The sequence below is a fragment of the Pituophis catenifer genome, unplaced genomic scaffold (assembly GCF_029215685.1).
Source record: "Pituophis catenifer annectens isolate HBS135680 unplaced genomic scaffold, rPitCat1.0.hap2 SCAF_2, whole genome shotgun sequence".
Lineage (NCBI taxonomy): Eukaryota > Metazoa > Chordata > Lepidosauria > Squamata > Colubridae > Pituophis > Pituophis catenifer.
The window spans coordinates 280,353,122-280,375,649 of record NW_027256882.1 but is presented as its reverse complement, the minus strand read 5'-3'; the positions used below and the strand labels follow the sequence as shown (position 1 = coordinate 280,375,649).

Below are 22,528 nucleotides of genomic sequence, written 5' to 3'. Positions count from 1 at the left end.
TTAGATATCGCCAGCGTATGATTATTCTGCACCCCATACCAATGGATGACCTCCCTCAACAGTTTCACGTAGATGTTAAATGGGAGAGGCAAAAAGCTTGATTCCTGGGGCACTGGTGCCATGGGCTTGACCTCTTCCCTCCCACCAACACCAACTAGAAGGAGGGGAATCACCTTAACACAGTGCCTTCTATTCCCAACCCTTGAAGCTGGTCCAGGATACCATGGTCAGTGGTATCAAAAGCCATTAAGAAGTCCGGGGGTCAGGCCTAGAAGCCATCTTTTACATTGGGCCTTCAGGCTTGCCACATTTTCTACTGTGGGAAAATGGGATTCGGGAGTCAAGGACATCTTGCCCTGGCACCTGGAGTCGGGTGACTGGGAGGCATCTCCAGTTGGGGCGGTGTATGATTGGGCCAGATTCGGGTTAATGTCAGGGTTCCAAGTAACACCCCAACGAAAGAAGACTCCGAGGCTCGAGATTCCTCAAAGTTCCATTTTATTAGAGATGTCATATTGGTACATCTGGGAAAACCCACATCTGAAAGCTTCCAGGTTTTCTCCACCAAGTGAAAGTTCAAGTCCCTGCCCAGCACCCAGATGTCCCTCACACCGGGATGACCAGAATGATTGCACCATCCCGAGCCCTTCAAAACCAATCAACACTGTTCTAGAGCTGGGTTTCAGATTACACCCAGGCTGAAAAGATCCAGATAATTTTCTAATTTTATAGCTATGTGCCAACAGCCTTCCCTAAAAGACAACTGGAAGTTGTCTAAAATTCTTGGGCCTCATAAGAAGGGGGTGCACCACTGCATCTTTCGGGGCAGGTGGAACCTCCTGCAAAGAGATATTAATCACTGCTTGGACGTGCCACCTTCCTGAAGGCTTAACCAGTCAGGAGGGGCATGGGTCCAAAATCTGGTGGCTGACCTTATGGCCCCTGTTCACTTTCTCAAGAGTGACTGGCTCAAACTCCTTCCAGATAACAAGGCTCAGGTGTGTCCTGTCACCTCCAGAGGTGTTACCACAACAAAAGCAGTTATGAGAAGCCGGTTTCTTCAGGACTGATTAGTAAGCTTTGTGGTCTGAAACCAAACACCTTATCTACTTAGACTCACAAAATGTATTTCTATAATAACTGGCCTGGCATGTACAACTTTGTGTTTTTAATATCTAATGAAACGATAGCACCTCATTATATATCCTAATAGCTGATGTGAAATATCTGGAGCAGTTCATCTCCCATAAAAAGAGCCTTTAGCCTCAGTTCAGATGCATTGATTTTGTTCCAGTTAAGCCTGCAGAACTTAATATGCCTTTTAATCATTTTATTGTAGGCTAGGATAAAATTAATTTTACACTGCAACTGTGCAAAGCCAATTAACATATTTAAAGTTATTTAGTAAAATGCTTTAAACTGTTAAATTTATCCTTATCCTTTGATCACACCTCCCTGCTGCTTTTTCACATGAAATATTCAATATTTTATAGCCTTTTAAACAGCTTTAAACTGTTTCCAGACTTGTTTATTTTCCATTTTATTTTAAAACGGTTTATGAACAAAGGATACACATCTACTTTTGTAGTCCATTTCTCTAAGAAATTATCCTTTTCTTTCAGTAGTAGGCATGTTTTGAAAACCATGGAACCAAAACATATACTTTGTTTTTCAAAAAAGGCAAAAAAATATAGGAAGAGCTCTGTCACTTCCATTTACTTTGCACATAGAAAATGTACTTTCTCTGCAGCTTAAATGCAAGAACCTTCCCACTTCCTAGCGTAGCCTCTATTTTTCACATACAGCTATTTGAGGTTATTAATTTTCTCACTGTGATGGGGTGATCAACCGTCTTGTCAAGAAAATGGATCTCTGTGTCACCCTTTAGCATGATTAAATGGAGGCATGTCACGGTGAGGAAATACCAAATTTTCATGAGACAAATGAAACTTATAGTGAGGACAACTTTTATAGACATTATTTCATTTTAAAATGTTCCATTTGGCTGTTGGTTTATTTGTTGGTAAGGATTGCCATTAATAGCATGTTCCTGCTAATAACTCAAAGAAGTTCCGCACACAATTCTCTCTTATCCACAAAAACAATGTGAACAAAATTCTGTTTATAGAAATCATTATGCTAATTAGTATTTTTGAAATTTAGACTTAATTCTGTTGTTTCTTTGTGCTGGACTTTACAGAGCTAAATATTTCTGGCTTCAAGAAGAATGGTTAAATATAGAAATTATTTCAGAGTTAATAGAACGGGGGAGGTATGCAAAAAGATGTTATAAGATCCTTTCTATATACAGGAGATACATCATCTTTAGATCTATCTATTATCTATCTAGATTCTGCCTTTATTTTTTTTATAAACAATTCAAGGTAGTGAACATATTTAATGCTTCTCCTTTCAACTATTTTTCCCACAACAACCCTGTGAGGTGGCTTGGGTTGAGAGAGAGTGACTGGCCCAAAGTCACCCAGTTGGATTTCTTTGGCTGAGGCAGGACTTGGATTTGCAGGCTACCGGTTTCTAGCCTAGTACCTTAACCACTAGGTAATCGCAAAGTCTATATTTCCACAAGCTGAAAGACTACAGAACTGTGGTTATCCCTTCTCTCCTGTATGGATGAGTCCTGGACTTTGTACCAATGACACATCAAACAACTTGGGAGATAAGCACCCACCTTTATCTCCATTGACATGCTGCCAAAGATCTAATTGGCAAGTAACTTTGCAAGGCCACACAGAGCACAGAGTCAAAATGGAGCTTCAGAATTTAAACCGACCAGAATGAACAAAGTTGCTTCCTGCAAAGGCTCACGTGCCTTTGTTCCTCCTTTATGTCTTGGGGGGGGCAATCATCTCCTAGCCCTTCTCCTGAGTTGTCCCCTTTGTCTTAACTGTTCTTACCTTCTGGCAGCTCTGCGCATGTGCGCACTAGGAACAGGCTCCCCCTGTTCCTCGGCCTCGCTGAGGTCTGACTCTGGAGGCTCCAAAGACAGCACATACCTCCCAGATGGCCCTGGCCCCCTCTCTGCCTCTGATGCAGAGCCCTCGTCCGAACCTTCCCCAGACTCCAGGACTGGAGGCCCATGTTCCTCCCCAACCTCCTCACCGCCCGACTCTGCTGCCAGCTCCACAGACCGCCAGCGGGCCACAACAGGTTGAGATGAACTCCTGTTCATAGTGGAGAATCCCAAGATTGTGATTTTTGGGAACTTCAGTAGTTATACTGGGGACCCTGTGACAATCCTGGACTTTCTCTGTGTTTCAGATAACAACTACTCGATAATTTTTTGTAATTATTGAAATGAAAGTGACCTTTCACTATTGCATCCAAAATGAACCATGCATCAGAATTTTTCAGAATAGTTAGGAATGTGGCTGATGTCGATGTGACAGACAGTTTGGGTCCCAACTCAGAGAAGCAATGCAATGAGTTTATGATGCTTTTTATAGGCAAAGTTGCTCAAACCCATATCACTCTTGATGCCAAAATTAAAACAGATCTGGGAGATATCACTTTTTCCCTATAATTACAAAGAAAATGGTGTAGTTGGCATCTGAAACGCAGAGAAAGAAGATAATCTCAACCAGTTCAGAGAAGGAGTACTGTAAGAAGAAAGCTAACGCATTGATCCTTCTTAATATCTCAGCAGTTTTTGATATTGTGGGCTGTGGCATGTTACTAGATTGTCTTTATGGTGGCCCTGTGTTACAGTGGTTTTATACCTACCTACATTACTAGGAAAGTTCTGTTCATTCACCATGGCAGTCTTTGAAGTTCCACAAGGTTCACTGTGGTCTCTGATACTGTTGAATACCTTTTTGAAGCTCTTGGTAGATATCATCTGGAAGTTTGGCGTGATGTGTTATCAAGTACAGGCAACAGTCAAGCTTATTTCTCTTTTTCACCAAATCAGAAGAAGCGATTGAACTACTGGATCAGTGCTTACAGCCTGTCACAATATTAGATGAGGGCTTAGACTGAATCCTAAAAAGATATTCTCTGTGATATCTGGAACTGAGATTAAACCAATGCCGTATGGGGTGGTATTCTCCTTACGGACCAGATATAGAATTGGAGCCGTTCTTGGGTGCCTGTGATATTTGTGCCTCAGTGACCAGTAGCACTTATGCATAGCATCAGTTGATGAGGCAACTTGTCCCAAAGATGGTTTTCAAAAGGCAATGGGACTTTTGAAGATGCTTGAAGATGTTCTACTTCTCATCCAAGAAGCTACACCAGTTCTAACTGAATGATGGAAGGGAATAGAAGGATTTATATTCCTTACAGTAATCTGATCATTAGCACTTTGAGAGTCATTGAGGCCACTTGGGTGTTTATCTGTGCCCTCAGGGTCACCTGAGTCAGAGTGCAAATGGGTGTGGAATCTTCTTGGAACAGAGAAGTCCATGTTCTGGACAGAGGGCCACTAGTTTGAAAGAGGGGTCAAAAAGACCATCTGCCTTAAAATTGAACAGCCCTCACTCAACAGAGAAAGGGGATATGACACCCCCTATCTCCTGTTTACAACACTGAGCAGTCCTAAGAAGGTTTTGTAAAACCATTTTTAGCTAGAGATAGCCTGATCTCAGCACTACATGCTCCGGTAACCTTTTGATTGGATTACTGTAATGCATGCTGTGTGGGGCTGCCCTTGAAGACCATTTGGAGAAAACAACTGGTGCAGAACAGTATGGCCACAGTGGCGTATGGGCTTTTAGGACAGAAATGATTACTCTAGACTTAAAATCCTAGATTTCAAAAAAGTATTTGCTCTCCCTCTTTGAACTGTCCGTCTGTCATTCTAATGGAGAGATTGATCAATATGATTCCATGTGGGCAAGGTGTAATTTGTCATTTAAGAACTTAAACCAGTTTTACATATCTTTTGTCATTTATATCTGTATTCTGTTTTCGTAGGGGTTTCTTTTTCTCTCTCTCTCTACTTTGGTTATTTGGAAGAAGAAATCATTTTCTGTGTGCTGTATGTTTTTATTCCCCTCTCCTTTTTTTCTTTTTCTTTTCTTTTACATTACAGCAATAAAAATAAAAACAATATAGTTTGTGGATTGGAAGAGGTGCAACATTACTAGAACTCTTTTATTCTGTTTGCATTCAGGATACACCCAGCCCATTTTAAAGTGCTGGTGCTGCTTCCTACAGAATCCTACATAGCTTTAAACCTGGACTTCTGACCCAGTATACAAGCACATGGCAGCTGGGAAAGGCATCTGGATGGCCCTGGCTGTACAAGTTTATCTATCCATCAATAGCAGATTTTTTAAAAAATCCAATTTCTGTGAGAAAGGCCCCCTCCTCTTGGATTTTTAGAAAAGTCCAAAGACCCTGGCATTCCCCAAAACATGAGTAACTCACTAACATTTGATTTTAAATGTTTCCAGAATCATCAGGATGTTCATATTTCAGTAATAATTTAATGCGTTAATATTATTTTAATTTTGGAAACCATCCTGAAAACCCGAGGGTGGAAGGATATAAATCTAAATAAATAAACTAAAAAGTGCCTTGTAAAAAGGGCGGTTAGTGCGTTGGGCTTGATTAGTGCTAATCTGAAAATATACCGTTAAAACAAACTGCAAGCCTTTGACTGCAACGTGATCATTTTCATAAATAAATCACTCTATTTACGTTCATCTGTTTCCCAGTTTTAATTGTTAATATGTTTGAACTAGGGGTGAAATCTATTTACCCTCCTTACTGGTTTGGAAGTGCATGCGCCGTGCGCGCTTCACATCCACGCGCAGACCTTCTGCACATGCGCAGAACGTAAAAAACACATTACTTCCTGGTTAAAACCAGGAAGTAACGACACTGGGGCGGGTAAGCGAAGCTTTGCTCCGACATTGCTACCGGATCACCGAACCACCTGCCACAATCGCTACCGGATCGTCCAAACCGGTCCGAACCGGGAGCATTTCACCCCTGGTTTGAACAGCACCCGGAGTCCCATTTTGCGAGACAGGCGGTGATATAAATCTAATAAATAAATGAGATTGTCAGATTTATACGTTGGAAGAAGATCCATAGTTGATTTTTAAAAAAAAAAAAAAAAATACTACTTTCTTTCTTAGGTGAAAGAAATAAGATAGGCAAGCTGATTTTGGTGTCTGATATCTGGACACAATGGAATATCTGGGCAATATTGTCTCCTAAGGGTTAACTGGCTTGAGTCAAACACAAAAGGAAGATCAGCCAGAGTTTTGCTTTCTGTTTTTTGGAGGGGGTGGGTGGGGGTGGGAGTTTGCCAAAAGTCCCCCGTTGTTTAATTTCCTCCTGGAAGCAGCCCAAGTGTGGGGCTCCCCCCCCCTCCCTTTTTCTTTTCTTTCCACAGTGACCATTGCAGAGGCTGAGCGGCTGGGGTCAAAGCCTCCTCTATTGATCAGTATCCCTGCAGTCTCCAGTTCCAGCATCTGCTTCATTGGCTTCTTTCAGTGCCTGCTTCAGTACATTAGAATAGAAATCCATAACCAGAGCTGTGCTCATCCGAGCAGGGGAAGAAACTAAATTAAATGGTATAAAACAATCTTGGATCAGGAGTTTGCGCCAATTCATCTTGATCTGAGATGTCACACCGGGGCTCTGTGTCTGAGCACCTGGGCTAGGAGGCAGCCACAGTGAAAATAGATGGAGCTGTGATCATTCATTTGTCAGCTAAGGAGCTTGGCAGCAGTTAGCAATTCCCTTCTGCAGAGGTCAGCTGACAGAACAATCACTGCAACTGCAGAATGGAGCTTTCCTTTGAACTATTGTTATGGAGCGTGCTTCTTGGGGTGGGTGGAGGGGGTGCGTGAGGGAGGGGAGAGGGAAGCAGACTTTTCTTCCAGAGAGACAATTAATGTAGGCAAAGCCTTCCTCCCACCCACCCACCCACCCCCCTTGCAGTATAGGTTGCATTCTGCTGTGGAGATCATATATACAAATGGATGATGATTAAAATGGTTATGTAACACTTAGCGTAGATCCCGTCTTCATTCTTCTCTGGTAGAAGGTAACTATTGATTTTTCTTAGCACTTTCCTCCTTAAAAGATCACCCTCCCATCCATTTCTCCGAGTATAATGCACTCACACTACCAGTGCTAGAAACTAAACTAGGAACCAGGGTTTTTTTCCCCTATAAACCAACATTTGAATGCTAGTCTTTTCAAGGGAAACAGAAAAAGGGGGGGGGGTGTTGCCATAGCTTGATAATGCCACAGCAGATGTTTTTCCTGTTAATTCACAATTTTTTTTAATCTTCTGCTGTTGGCAGTTCTTTCAAGGAAGCAAGGGCCGTTTTCTGACTTCCTTCAGATTTGACATCACAATGCAGTAGGAAGAAGTGAGGGTTGTTTATATATAGAAGTGAGGGTTGTTTATATATCAAATTTATATTTTGCTGATGAAGAAATAAAGGGAGATTAGTATAGATCTACTTCAAGCTATTTAGCTCTCATCAGCTAGCCATACCCTTACTCGGATTCGAACTTGGGCTTCCTGCATGTTAGGCAGTTGAATTAACCTCTGAGCCACAAGTTCTCCTCTCTTCATCAGTTTGAGCCAGGGAAAGATTAAGTGTTTTTCTAAGTATTTTTCTGCCTAACATGCAGGAAGCCCAAGTTTGAATCCGAGTAAGGATATGGCTAGCTGATGAGAGCTAAATAGCTTGAAGTAGATCTATACTAGTCTCCCTTTATTTCTTTATCAGCAAAATATAAATTTAGTATAAAATGGTTTGTCGTGAATGCGACTGCTTGAAGGCTCCTGGATTGGAGCTGAAAGGTAAAAGGGAGCAGAATGCCCCCCCCACATGTTGGGTAGACCAGGTGTCTCGATAGAAACACACACACACACACACACACACACACACACACACACACACACACAATATGCTAAAAATAGATTCTGGGCAAATGAATGGAAATATAAGTTTCTCTTCAATACAGTTTTCAAGTTAAATTTTAAACCAGGGTCTCTGTAGCCAACATAATACACCACGGCCACTGCATTTCCATAGAAGCAAAGAACCTGGGGCTTGTGCAACTTTCAAACCTCTTTTATACACCTTAACCCCTCTGACCATAAATTCTGAAAATCAGAAGCATCCTTTCCTTCCAATTTTAGGTAGAGAAATCACAAATGTTGGAAATTAGGCTTAGCATAGGTTTTTTTTTTCCCTTAAAAAAAGGGAAAGCAAAGGGGTTATAGAATCCTTTGTGGGGTCATTAGCTATTTTTAGAATTAGAATTCTTTATTGGCCAACTATACAACAATAGTAATAGAGTCATTTTAACATAGTCATTTTAAAAAGTACACTCATCATAAAACATTAGATACAACACTATCCACTGCAGCCGTGTTGTGGCCCGTCAGCGGTCTGTGCAGATTGTAGCTGATTCTGACAACGAGGAGGCTGGTGTGGTGCTGTGCCAGCAGCCTGTGTAGCTGGCGCTCAAGTCGGACAGTGAGGAGGCTGGAGAAGATGTGGTGCCAGAGGCGGGGATTCAGCCAGGGCCTTCAGAACCTCCAGAAGCTCCTTTAAGTGAAGAGGACGAAGAGGAGGAGCCTCTTCTTGATGCACGGGCACGCAGAGCTGCCAAAAGGCAGGAGTGGCTCCTCAGGAGGAGGTCTCCTCGAGAGTAAGGCTTGGGACTAATTGGTCACTCCCTTAGCCTATTTAAGAAGGAATGCCGCTTGCAACAAGCTGTAGAAAACAACTTTAGTTCACTCTCTTTCATTTCTGCAAAATTGCTTCTGGGCTTTCTGTCAACTCTAGTAAGACTGTGATTACCTTATCTTAAAATTCCGGTAGGCTGTTAAGACAGTTCATTAACAGCCTTTGAATGATAAAGACTAAGTTATTTTGAGTAAATAAGCTTTGTAAAGAGTTTGTGTGTGCTGCGTTCTTTAGGGTCCGTAGCTGGGGCAGAACAAGCGGCCTTCATTTTCACACAATCTTGAGTATGATTCTAAGCCAGCAAGAGACTGTCCATTGTCTAAATTTTACACTCCTTTGCTGGTTTTACTTTCTGAAGCAATCCCTTACTCTCCCCTTCCCTCCACACATACCTTGGTGATTACTTTGGGTAACTGGAAAGTAATTTGTGCTTAAGTTGTAATATCATTCACATATACAGGTAGTCCTCGACTCGCAAATGTTCATTTAGCGACCTTTCAAAGTTACAGCGGCACTGAAAAAAAGGGATTTATGACCATTTTTCACACGACCCCATGGTCATGTGATCAAAATTCAGGCGCTTGGCAATTGGCTCATCTGGATGACAGCAAAATCAATGGGGAAGCCAGATTCACTTAACAACCTTGATACTAACTTATCCACTGCACTGATTCACTGAACAACTGTGGCAAGAAAGGTCGTAAAATGGGACAAAACTCACTTAACTATTATCTTGCTTAGCAATGGAAATGTTGGGCTCGGTTATGGTCATAAGTCAAGGACTATGTGTCATTTCTAATGAAGCAGATAGCTGTTTAATCATCGTTGTCCTTATGCATCTGTATTACAGGTACGCTGCCTGGACTTCCACAAATTAAAAAAATATCAATGTCATATGAAGAGAGAAGGAAGCAAGCTACCGCCATCGTTCTGCTGGGAGTAATTGGAGCCGAGTTTGGAGCAGAAATCGAACCTCCGAAGTTGCTAACTAGACCACGCAGTTCTAGTCAAATTCCAGAAGGTTTCGGCGCAACAAGTGGCGGATCCAACTATTCCTTGGCAAGGCACACCTGTAAGTTATTTTCTTCTTTTCCTCCACTTTTAATGCAACTGTTGCACTAAAGGTTCATTAAATCATATATTTATAATATATGTAATATGGCCGAATTCAACTAGAAAGGAAAGCAATATAATACAATAATTCAGTGCAATGCAGTGCATTGTATTTTATTGCAGTGCAATGCTATGCTATGCTATACTAATACTATACTAATACTAATGCTATATACTATATACTATATACTATATACTATATACTATATACTATATACTATATACTATATACTATATACTATATACTATATACTATACTAATACTATACTAATTCTAACTACTAATACTATACTATATTCTAACTATACTAATATTAATACTACTGATACTATAGTATAGTTATACTAATATACTAATTATAACTATACAAATACTAATGCTATTCTATATTTATACTATACTAATACTATACTAATTCTATCTATTAATACTACACTAATACTATACTATGCTATATTCTAACTACTAATACTATACTAATATTAATACTACTGATACTATAGTATAGTTATACTATACTAATATAATAATTCAACTATACTAATACTATATTAATACTGTACTATTACTTATGCTATGCTACACTACGCTAAGCTATGCTATGCTATGCTATGCTACGAATTCTCTTTTCATGCCAATGGGTGGTATGTGTCTTCCTCAATCTGGGTCAGGTGTCGGAGGCCTGGGAGTTTGAGGATTCTGCACAGTATCTTAGCTGCAGCTACCACTGCACTCTTCTGGACAGAGAGCTGTGATACCGTTTGTGGGATCTGTCAAAGTCTCTCCCAGCTTAGGGGTCACATCCATAAGTGCTCCTGCCATCACTGGTACCTTTTTGGCCTTTATTTTCCAAATACGGATAGTCCTTGACTTACAACCACAATTGGGACCAGAATTTCCATTGCTAAGGAAGGCATTCTTTAAGTGGGTCAGTCCTGATTTTATGACCTTTTTTGCCACAGTTGTTAAGCAAATCACTGCTGTTGATAAATGACTCACACGGTCATTAAGCGAATCCAGCTTCCCCCTCTCTCCCCCCGCCCCCTTTTGACTTTGCTTGTCAAAAACCCACTAGGAAAATCACAGATGGTGATGACATGGTCCCACGATACTACAGTAGTCATAAATACATGCTAGTTGCTAAGCACCTGAATTGTGATAATATGATCCTGGGGATGCTAGGATGGTCATAAGTGCAAGAACAGATCGCTTTTTTTCAATGCCATTGTATATATATGGAAAGCTTCGTGAGTTGACATCAGGATTGTAGATCAAACTGACAAATCAAAAAAAGCATTCCAGAAATGTTTTTTACCTTTTAAAATATTCAATATGAATAAAATATTCAGATTTAGGTGATACCATCGATACAGCTTAATGGGACTGTTAAATGTCACAGATTATCTTTGTTACTGAAAGGCAAATATTACACCTATATTGGTCTTTAAGGAACTTTTGAGATTTTATGGCTGGAGAAGAAATGTTAGATTGAAGAGGGATCAATGTACAGAACAAATTTCAAACATGCCTGTTGCATACATTAAAACTGATTAACAAAAACATGTCACAATTTAAGAACAGTTTATGAAGTGACATTGTGAGGGTATAGATCAGTGATGGCTGAGTGTCGAAAAGGGAGCGCGCCCGTCTGGGCCACAACCCAGAAGAGGAGCTGCCCAGGGCGCATGCAGGTGCCAAAAATGAACTTCCGGTTTCCAGCGCTCGCATGCCCGCCAGCCAGGTAGTCTTCCGGGTTTCTGGCACAGATGTGCTTGCGACAATCAGCTGCCCAGCGCGCATGCTCACGCAGGAAGATGGAAGACCAGCTCTTCCAGTTTCCAGAACTGCCACACGCAAAAAAGCCAGCTGATCATTGTGCGTGCATGCTTGCCAGAAACCCGGAAGAGGAACAGGTGACGCATGTGCCAGGTTCGCCATCACAGGTATAGAGCAAAAAAAAAAAGTTCAAGCAAAAGAACAAATGCCTTTTTTTGAGGGCAGAAAGATTCATTAGTCTCTTGCTGATGTTTCATTGTTGTCATTGTTTGGGGGGGGGGAAAGTGTTTACATATAACCAATTTAATTACTAACATTCTAGACATATTGCATTCATGTTTGATACCTGTCTATCATTCAGAGTGATATTTGGAATCATGAAAAACATATGAGAGAGAAAACCAGGAAACACTTTTTAAAACCAAAACTTCCCAGCTTTCACACCTGAATAATAAATCTCAAAATAATCTCATCAACATCTGTGACTTGAAATCATTGAAGCTCTATTTTCTTGGAACCATACTCCAGAGAATATTCAATAACCTCAATTCCAAATCTTTCCCTTCATTTGGACCATAATAGCAACAGAGAAACATGTACACCCCATCTCTGGCTTATACCAGCAGTCCCCCACATTCAGTAAAAGTGCAATTGAAGGCTCATGAGATTTCCATAATTGCACTATTATAAATCATTGAAATAGATTTGAGGCAAGAAGGTCAGAAACTTACAAGATTTAGTGAACTTCTGAGATTTTTGGCTATTTTAAAAATAATTATTGAAATACAACGGCTATGCTTCTTTATAACACCTTATTAAAAGAAAAAGTTGAGAGACTTAAACTCAGTCACTTTGATCCAATTTATACTTTTGCTTTTCAAAATTCTGTTCATAAAGGCAGATCTTTAATCAGAGTTATGCCACTAAATTTATTGAAATTTGGCACTTTTCATTATCATTATCATATTCTTACCATTAATTGCAGTTCTTCGAGATACAAAATATTGTCTGTCTATGATCAAGCTTTTGTATCCTTTCCCATGGGCTACTGCTCCCTTATATGGCAGAACATTGGTTTTCTCAAACACAGTGGAAAATGTGTTAGTCACAAATCTTTTTTGGACTGAAAATATTGGCTCTCCTATTTCTCCAGTGAATCTGGATAATGTTCATATTAGATCATACTCATCCCATGGACAGGTTCCATGCATATTTGATTTCTCAATCTTATTGCAAAGGGTTACTAAAAATTGGGAAGCTAATAGATGCTTGCAATTAAATTTTACACTTACAGATGATTAAAATACTGATCGGAGATTTATATCTAACTGAACAACAAATAGCCATTGTTTTTCACCATATTTTATTCCACATTTATCACATTTGATCATTCATGACCTATAACAATTGGCTTCATGTTTGCCTGTTTGCTTGACCAGGTAGATATGTATGAGGGATTTTTTACCTCATAAAACACTGGCATGTACTGTATATCTGAATCGTTCTGGATTCTGGAAGTCCGGATTTTTATGACCCACTAATATATTGTGTAGTGACCAAAGAAAATATTTATCAATTAAACATAGATTTGTTCACTTTTTTAAGTCAATTCACAGAATTGTTTGCAAACTAATAGAGGTATGTTGTTTTAATTGAGGATATCTTAATCACTTCAGCATGAATAGTTGATAATTAAACAAATAGCTCTCACCCTTCTCTTCATTCAGCCTCTGAAGCCAGTGGGCTTCATTAACTAGTTACTGGTAACTCAGTTGGTGACTTGATGTATGAGTCCTGATAGAAACAACTGTTTTATATATACATATACATATACATATACATATACATATACATATACATATACATATACATATACATATACATATACTATACACACACACACACACAATTTTTCTGTGCTTACTTGCTTACTAGGCTGGTGACTTGATGTATGAGTCCTGATAGAAACAACTGTTTTTATATAAATACATACATACATACATACACCCTGTTTGCCCCAAAATAAGACATCCCCTGATAATAAGCCCAATCGGGCTTTTGAGCGCCTGGCAATAAGGCCAAGCGCTTATTTCAGGGTTCAAAAAAATATAAGACAGGGTCTTATTTTCAGGGAAATACGGTATATATATATATCCAGCAGTGAGAACTAAATTAATGACCAAGTGAAGTAGAAGATTCTGAAGTTGTTTGGGTGCTATATCATCATTATTTAACAGACCCTGTTGGGGAGTTGAAATATTCTTCCATGTCACATCAGGAAGTTGACTAGGCTACAAATCCCCTTTACAGGACATGGAAACTGTCCTGGGTCTTCAGAGAGAGGCGGCATATAAATTGAATAAATGAATAAATAAATAAACTTTTATGTGAGTTTTATAGGAAAACCTTTGGTTACATCTAAAATGTAAAGCCCAGAGGAAAAAATTAAACCCATATAATTAGACCAATAGTATGATCTAGAAAGCATCTGCAGAGTCTCAAGGAAAAAAATGTAGCCCACATCATCAATGCTTCTCATTTGGATCGGGAAGAACTGTCTCAGATTCAGTCCTACCAAGATCGAGTGGCTGTAAGTGCTTTACCCACCCAGATCTGGGGGTTTCCCCATTCAGGATAGTGTCATCAAATTCTTGATGCTTCTTCCTCCAGTTTGAAAACCAAATTCATCTTCTCCCAATCTAGCCTTCCTCTGTATATACGGTATTCATCACACAAGTTGAATAAGTATGGAGAGAGTATACAGCTTCTTGTCACTTGCAAAACTTGTCCCAATCTCTTTCACTATCCAAAAATTGGCTTTCTATCTGGCATTACAGGTTTCACTTTTTCTTAAGGAGATTCCACAGCTTGACATGGATCAGCAGCACATCTGAAATCCTTTCTATAATTGATCAAGCACATATTAACTTCTTTTTGGTAATTTTTGGCTTTCTTAATTATCCATTGTGTATCAGCAATAGTGTGTCTTGCTCCTCAGTCATTTCTAAAATTAGCTTGAACATTTGGCCTCTCCCTTGACATGCAGAGGTCTAATCTGCATTGGTGATCTTAAGAATTATTTTGACCAGCACATAAAATTAGGATATTGTGCAATAGTTTACACAGTTTGATAAGTCTCTTTTTTTTTGTGATGATAAGTAGGCTGATCTCTTCCAAACTGTTGGTCACTGTGTCATTTTAAACGTTTCCTAGCATAATTTGGTTAGAGTTTTTACTGTCTTCATATCTTGCTGGATTTTTCAGTGGACATTACATTGATTCCTAAAGTACTTCTAATTGATAATTATTGGAGTGATATATTTTTTTTATTTATTTTTATATGCCGCCCTTCTCCGGAGACTCAGGGTGGCTTACAATGCATTAAGCAATAGCCTTCATACTTTTGTATATTTTTATACAAAGTCAGCTTATTGCCCCCACAAACTGGGTCCTCATTTTACCCACCTTAGAAAGGATGGAAGGCTAAGTCGACCTTGAGCCTGGTGAGAATTGAACTCGCAGTAATTGCAGGCAGCTGGATATTAAATGCTGCCTTAGTAGGAGGCATTAGCCTCCTACGCCCCTCAGGCTCCTTTATATTTAAACTTCATCTTCTAATAATGGTGGGTCTTGTAAATAAAGATATTTCTAAGGTATCTTGAAGGTTGTACATCATCTTCCTGTACTTCTGCAGTGTGATATGCTATATAGTACATGTCTGTTTGTTTTATCTGGGCAGTTCCTCACACCTTGAGTGAATCTGCTGGGATTATATACTATTGGCACATACTCCCTGAGTCCTTTACTCATACATCCCAGACACATCCCTCTGTTCCCAGCACTTGGGGTGGGGGGGAACAGGAGTTACTTCTGAGCAAATTAAGACTCAAATCTACTTTGCTGATTATTCCTATCTTGACTGATATGCAATAAACGCAACGTTCCTCACAGCATAAGAACAAAAAAACAGACTTTTCTGGTAGGCCACCAAATGGTCATTAGTTCATTCTGTGTCTATTTTGAGTTTTTAAAATTGCATTAATTGTCCCCTGCATTGTCCAATAACTCCTTTTCTAGTGGTTAAGGCACCAGGCTAAAAATCAGGAGGCTCTGAGTTCTAGTCCCATTTTAGGCATGAAAAGTCGGCTGAGGTGAGACAGTCACTCTGTCTCACCCCAGCCAACCTCACAGGATTGTTATTGTGGGGAAAACAGGAAGAGGGAAGAGGTATATCTTAGATATGCTTGCTGCCTAAGTTATTTATAAAAAATAATAAAAGCAGGAAAAAATAAATAACTTTTAAAAAAAAAAAAGTCTTATTTTCTTGTAAGTCACTTAGACTTACCTAGACTTGCTTTGGTGATTGAAGAATTTTTTTAAAAAATCCCAAATAAAGGAAGGGAGCACTTATTAAAGACTTATTCTTGAGTATAAATTGAGTGCAAATTGTAATATTTCTCCTAAGAACTTCTCATTGCAACAGCTTCCATGACAGATGGCCTTCCAGCTTCAGTTTAAACCGTGAAAGAGAGTCTGCCACCTCCCAAAGTAGTTGGTTCCATTGTTGAATGATGTAATCTACCACCTTGTAATTTAAATCCATTATTTCTTGTTTGGCCTTCTGGAACAATATTGAACACGTCTGCTCCATCTTCCACATCCCAGGCTGTCAGTTACTCAAAGAAAGCTTATGTCTCTTTCCACAAACTTCTCCAGACTAAACATATCCAATTGTTCCTTATACATTTTTTTTTTCTTCCAGGTTCCTTGTCATTTTGGTTGTGTTTGCCACAGGACATATTCCAGTTGGTCAGTGCTTTTCCTATAATGTGATGTCCAGAACTGGACTCTCAGCATTTTTGGTGTGATCTGACCAATTCATAATAGACAGAACAATGACTTCCCTTAATTTGACACTACTGTTTACTTTTGTTGATGCAGCTTAAGACTTGCTATTTTGCTTTTTTGGCAGCTGCATGCAAAAAAAAAAAAAAGGTAGACTTTTTTTTAAGGTCTTGTGAGGATTTTCTTGCATGTCCTCGTAATCAGGCTACTTTTTTACAGTTCTGATGAATGATGAAAGAATAGTCTAGATGAGCAGAGAATCTGCTATTGATGTCAAATTTGTAAAAACTACAAATTCTGGGAGAGATTACCATTTTCAGATAGATAGGTAGTAGGTAGGTAGGTAGGTGGATAGATTAGATAGATGATAGATAGATAGATGATAGAGAAAGAAAGAAAGAAAGGAAGGAAGGAAGAAAGAAAGAAAGAAAGAAAGAAAGAAAGAAAGAAAGAAAGAAAGAAAGAAAGAAAGAAAGAAAGAAAGAAAGAAAGAAAGAAAGAAAGAAAGAAAAATAGATAACCTTTATTGTTATTTTTTACTGTGGGCACACTAGCACACATTAAAAATGAAATTCTGTTGCCTGCTCTCAAAAGTGTACACGTATACATAACACACATATACACATGATTACAACTCATAGATAACTCAAGATAAATAATCCTCTATTTTTTATTTTTTATTTAATTTTGATTTATATGCCGCCCTTCTCCGGAGACTCAGGGCGGCTTACAATGTGCTCAGCAATAGCCTATTATCATGACTAATTCCATATTAATTCAGTTCTGATCTTTGAAGTGGGTAAAGTATATTTTGTTGTAGAATATGCCCAGTATTATGCCAACCAACAGGATTTCAGTCTTTACAGAATTTCAAATGCATCAAACATAAGCATTATTTTCTTTATTCAACTTAATTGTGCTAATACTGGTTTGTTTAGTTTAAGCCATTACCCATTCCTCTTTTAAAATGGTATAGGGTTTCCTACCTGAGTAGGGGTTGGACTAGAAGACCTCCAAGGTCCCTTCCACTCTGTTATTCTGTTATACCTTATGAGCGAAGACCATTAATTAAATTCTATACTTTTCATAGTATAAGATGCACTGGAGTTTAAGACACACCTTAGTTTTTGGGGAGGAAAATAAGAAAAAAGCTGATTGGTGGGTGGATCAGCCTCCCGGAATACCTCCAATCAGCTGTTCCCAGAGGTGAATTTTAGCAACAGATTCGTTGGTTGTGAGCTCCGTGCCTTGCTTTTTTTTCTGCCTCTGAAACTCTGTTTCAGAAAAAACTTTTTTTTTTCCTGTCTCTGAAAGCCTCAGAAACTGAGTTTCAGAAAAAAAGGCTTTTTTTCTGAAGCTCTGTTTGGAGACTTTTTTTCTGAAGCTTCTTTCAGAGGCTTTTTTTCTGAAGGACTACCTGTACTCTGTTCAATCTCCTTTCTTTGGTATTGGTATATAGATTAACCTCTTCCGATCTGTTGGTTATTGTGTCATTCTCCAGATTTGTTAGCATAGTTTGGTTAGAACCTTTACTGATTCTTCTTTTGTTGCTTGCCATATTATTTTAGATAAAAGCCTTTCTGAGGCTTTTTTTCTGAAGCTCTGTTTGAAGGCTTTTTTCTGAAGCTTTGTTTCTGAGGCTTTTTTTCTGACGCTTCTTTCAGAGGCTTTTTTCAGCCTCTGAAATCTCCGTTTGGGAGGCTGGGCGGGGCTACATTCGGAGTATAAGATGCACCCAGATTTTCACCCTTTTTATGGGGGTGGGGGGAAGGTGTGTCTTATACTCCGAAAAATACAGTAACTTAAACAAACCATGGCTAAACAAATCATATTTTGATTAAATAAACTATTAATCAAACCCTGTGTGATTCCAGTTATTTTATCAACTTTGTTAGACTCAGCTCTAATGCAGTATGGGGTTTGATAGTTATGAACTTACAGAAGGGGAAGTCAAGCATACCAGAGAGCAGAAGTTTTAGGAATGCTCCTTTAAACTTCAAACATTTTCTAAAGATGAACTAATTTATAATAATAAAATAGTAGTATCAAGAAATGAAGGTAGAATTTAAAAGATGATGACCTAAACCAGCCATAGTGATCCCATGGTTATCGGCATACTGGATGACATATCAAAAAATCTTGAACGGCACTTAGGAAATCCGTGTATTGCCAACATTTCCATCAGTCGCCAAAGGCAAAAAGCTACAACCGTTTGGATCCTCACATATACTTTGCCCAATATATTACAACATGTTAGGTTCTTGGAAAGAACTCAGTTCATATACAGACCAACACCAGCTAAATAACTGCCAGCTTGTGACCTCACATTGTTGTGACCAGATAACAACAGTCAGTATTAAGTATTTATTACATACTCTACAGCAGGGGTGTCAAACTCAAGACCCACGGGCTGGATGTGCTTAGATTTGGCCCGCGGGGTCACCCTGGAAGTAGCAAAGGACCGGCCCGCAGTGCCTCTGCCAGTGAAAATGGAGCTCGGGAGGGCCGCATTCTCCAGGCCCCCATTTTCAGCTGCAACGGCCTCCTTCAGCCCTCCCCAGTGAAAACGCCTACCTCAGCCAACCCTACCCTGGCCCCCCGAGGTAAACACAACCCTGATGCAGCCCTCAATGAAATCGAGTTTGACACCCCTGCTCTACTACATTATTCATGGGTATTCTGGTTTAGCATCAGGGAAGTTAGCCATGATGTGATGCTTAAGATCTGTGTAAGTGAGTATAAATACAAATTATACCTTTTCCTTCTGCTGATATTAATAATAGAATTATTGGATTGGATTGTGCTCGTTCACTTTTGCCCATAACTTGCACACACGAGTTTTATCTTAATTTGACTCAATAAAATAGTTTAATGCCCTGTCAAATTATTCATCCTGTGGCAAAATAATGTTTTAGGCTGCACTCCTCTTTTGACTTTTCAACGATCATGTTAAATGATACTTTAAATTTAGAGGTCACGAGCTTTTTTTTTTTTTTTAAATAGTCTAAATGAATCAGGTGCCTGCTTGAGAAGCACAGTACATTGATTCTCTCGCCCTCTAGATAATAAACAAATTTGGGCCCAAAAATTATTTACTGTTTCCATAGCGCTGTAATATAGCATCATAGTCGAACTAAGAATCCACTTAAAATCTGGTGGAGCTGGATTTCTCTCTATAAATTGAAACAAGTCTGAGCTAAAGCTCATTTACTGTCTTGGAACAGAATTGATCGTGCTTTCACATTTGATTCACCCACTGCAGATTTTGAGAGGAAGAAAAATGGCATTGTTCAGTCAGTTTAACTAGGCTAGAGTTAGAGAGAAAGGATTGGCTGATTTAATCCTTTTCTGTCTCTGAGGCCGACTTTATTAGAATTTTGGGCTCATTTGAATGTATTTGAGGTACAGTGTTAAAATTTATCCGTTTGGGCTTTTCCATGAAAAAATGTCAGCAGAAAATAACGCTGCTGCTTTCTATACCTTTGTAGGGTTGATTAGAAGTATACCAGAATAATGTCCCAAAAAGCCAGGTGTAGCTTACGTTATAAAATATGACATACAACGGTTGATTGCTCCCTTCTTACATGTTTCTGAGCCCTTCCATTGCATTTGTGTGAAACTATTGATGAAATAGCTGCATTTATTCTCACTCAGTCCAGGTCAGCAAAATTACATTACAGCATTTTATTACCAGCCTTAATTTCCCCTTTTGATTTATTTTTCATCTATTGAGATCAATTGCAATGATAAAAAAAAAAAAAGTACACAGACATTATTTCATTAAACACTCAGGATAAGAGGTTCTCATTGATATTATTCTCATTTTTAATCTAACTATGGCTGTGGATTTCAAACAGTGTTATTTCGCCTTTTGATATGCATTTGGACAATGGTGAAAAATAAGGGTTCGTTCCGGTTGTTGTTGTTGTTGTTTTTTAATTTCAATTAACGTTGCAAAAGTTGGCGGATACGGTATTTAAAAATTCCTCATCTGCCAGACTATGCTGATTGCCAATCAGCCAAGTATAACAATATAGCTCGTTTGACAGCTTGTTCCAAAGCCTCTGGGCCATTGCTGAAAAATTGCAGCTTTTCTCTGCCAATGTCTTGATCCCCATTAATGATGATAACTGAGCAGTGACTTACATAATAATTTGAGTCAGTAGAAAGAGGAAATCCATATTCAGAATTGGACACCCCATCTCTGTTTTAGTTTCTAGTCATCAAGTACATTTCCTATGTTTCTTTCCCATAATTAACAATTAACATTCACTTAATAGGTGCTGAGATCTAAAGTATTTACAGGTAATCCTCGATTTATGACCACAATTGACCCCCAAACTTTCTGTTGCTAAGCAAGGTATTTAAGTAGTTTTGCCCCATTTTATGACCTTTCTTGCCATGGTTGTTAAGTGAATCACTGCAGTTGTTATATTAGTAACATGGATGTTAAGTGAACCTGGCTTTGACTTTGCTTGTCAGGTCACAAAAGGTGATCACATGACCCCGGGACACTGCAACAGTCATAAATATATGTCAGTTGCCAAGTGTCCAAATTTTGACCACGGGGTTGCTGCAACAGTTGTAAGCGTAAGGAACGATAATAAGTCACTTTTCTCAGTGCTCTTAAAACTCCGAATGATTGGTGGACTAACTGTATTAGCTGCAGTTTGGCTGCATATGTTTTAGTCACATGCTCTGCTTTTGACTTTTGTGCAAATTAAAGACAGTCACTTTTCTGTTTATGTCCCCTATAATCTCCATTTCAGGATAATTGCAGTTTATTAAGTACAATTGCATTTTATTTATTTCTACCTAATATTCCATCATATGGTAAAATTAATGTATAATTCCCATATTGTAATATTGTGGGTCAACAATATTTATTTTCGACATGAATTCTGATATTTACTTATACTTACATCATATAGTCAAATGTAAAAAGAAATATAGGAATCCAGGTACCCTGAAAGCAAGAATGAGGATCAGTAAACGTTGATTTATTTCAGGTTTCTTGAAAGCAAGATGTTCAACTAAAAATCAGTGTCTAGTCATCCATTCCTCACTTCTACCAGTCATTAAGCAAATGCTGGGGAAAATTATCTTATTCTGGTGTCAGTCAATGCAGCCACTTAATAGCATAGTGATTCCTGGGCTGTTTTTTTGCATCATTGAATCTCTCATCTCTTTAGAATGATGGAGTGATTAGGATTTAGAGAATTGTAATGACATGTCTTTCAGGGAATAGTGGGAGAAATTCTAGAAATGTAGTTGACGAGTTTATTGAGAACAATCAATGTATAGTGATATGTTGTATTTAATGAAAACACTCCTTTGAGGCTAATGATGCTGTTGTGTTGGGCATCTTAGTCTTATGGGAGAAAAGGAATCCTAAATGTTGATTTCCAGTGTACCATATATTGAGAAACAAATGCTTCCAATCTTATTTGTAATAATACCATGTCAACAAAGGAATTGTGGGCCTGAAATGTAAGGAATAGACATATTTGGCAATTAGCTGACATGGCCAATCCACATGAAGCCCAAAACACAGTGGCAGGTGTGAATCTTCTGGTTTTGGTGTCAGACTTATGACATTTCTGATATCTGTGTCAAATGATCTCTTTTATATTTTTGAAGTCCAGTTAAGGTTTTTATTTTCTACTTTCTGGATAAAAGTTAGAACTTGTGGACATTTAAAGCGTTGCTGTCATTCTGCCCAGGTTTTCAAGTAGAGATAACAGATCACAAGCAGCGCAGTGATCAGATCATTGTTGGACTTACTTATTTTATATGTTTATTCATTTTGATACAATGTGCCAAATCTTTCAAATTTAAACAACGGGATGTTGCAAACTTTGTGTTCTGATATATCCTGTTCAAAATTGCCATTTTACAGTAATTGATTTGACCTTAAAACGGTTGAAATTCGATATTTTACCAGGCTGTTATTTTTAATTGATATGCTTGCCATTCCATCATTGGTGGAGTCAAGGCTACTGGTAAAAATGAACACATTGTATTAAGATGTTCAATATTATTTTTAAAATACATGAAGTCCCGAAACTGACATTAATTAACTTAGGTGATCTAAGTTAATAGCTTA

The 22,528-nt window shown here is 38.7% G+C and overlaps 1 protein-coding gene across 2 annotated transcripts in view; it reads left to right on the top strand.

The window, feature by feature from the left end:
* The window catches only part of WDR7 (WD repeat domain 7), a 224,561-nt gene that overhangs the window by 123,921 nt on the left and 78,112 nt on the right, over positions 1-22,528 (top strand). For both annotated transcript variants that reach the window (XM_070935976.1, XM_070935975.1), the window contains one exon: positions 9,538-9,759. In XM_070935976.1, coding sequence (XP_070792077.1) covers positions 9,538-9,759 — 222 coding nt within the window. The remainder of the gene's footprint in view (positions 1-9,537; positions 9,760-22,528) is intronic.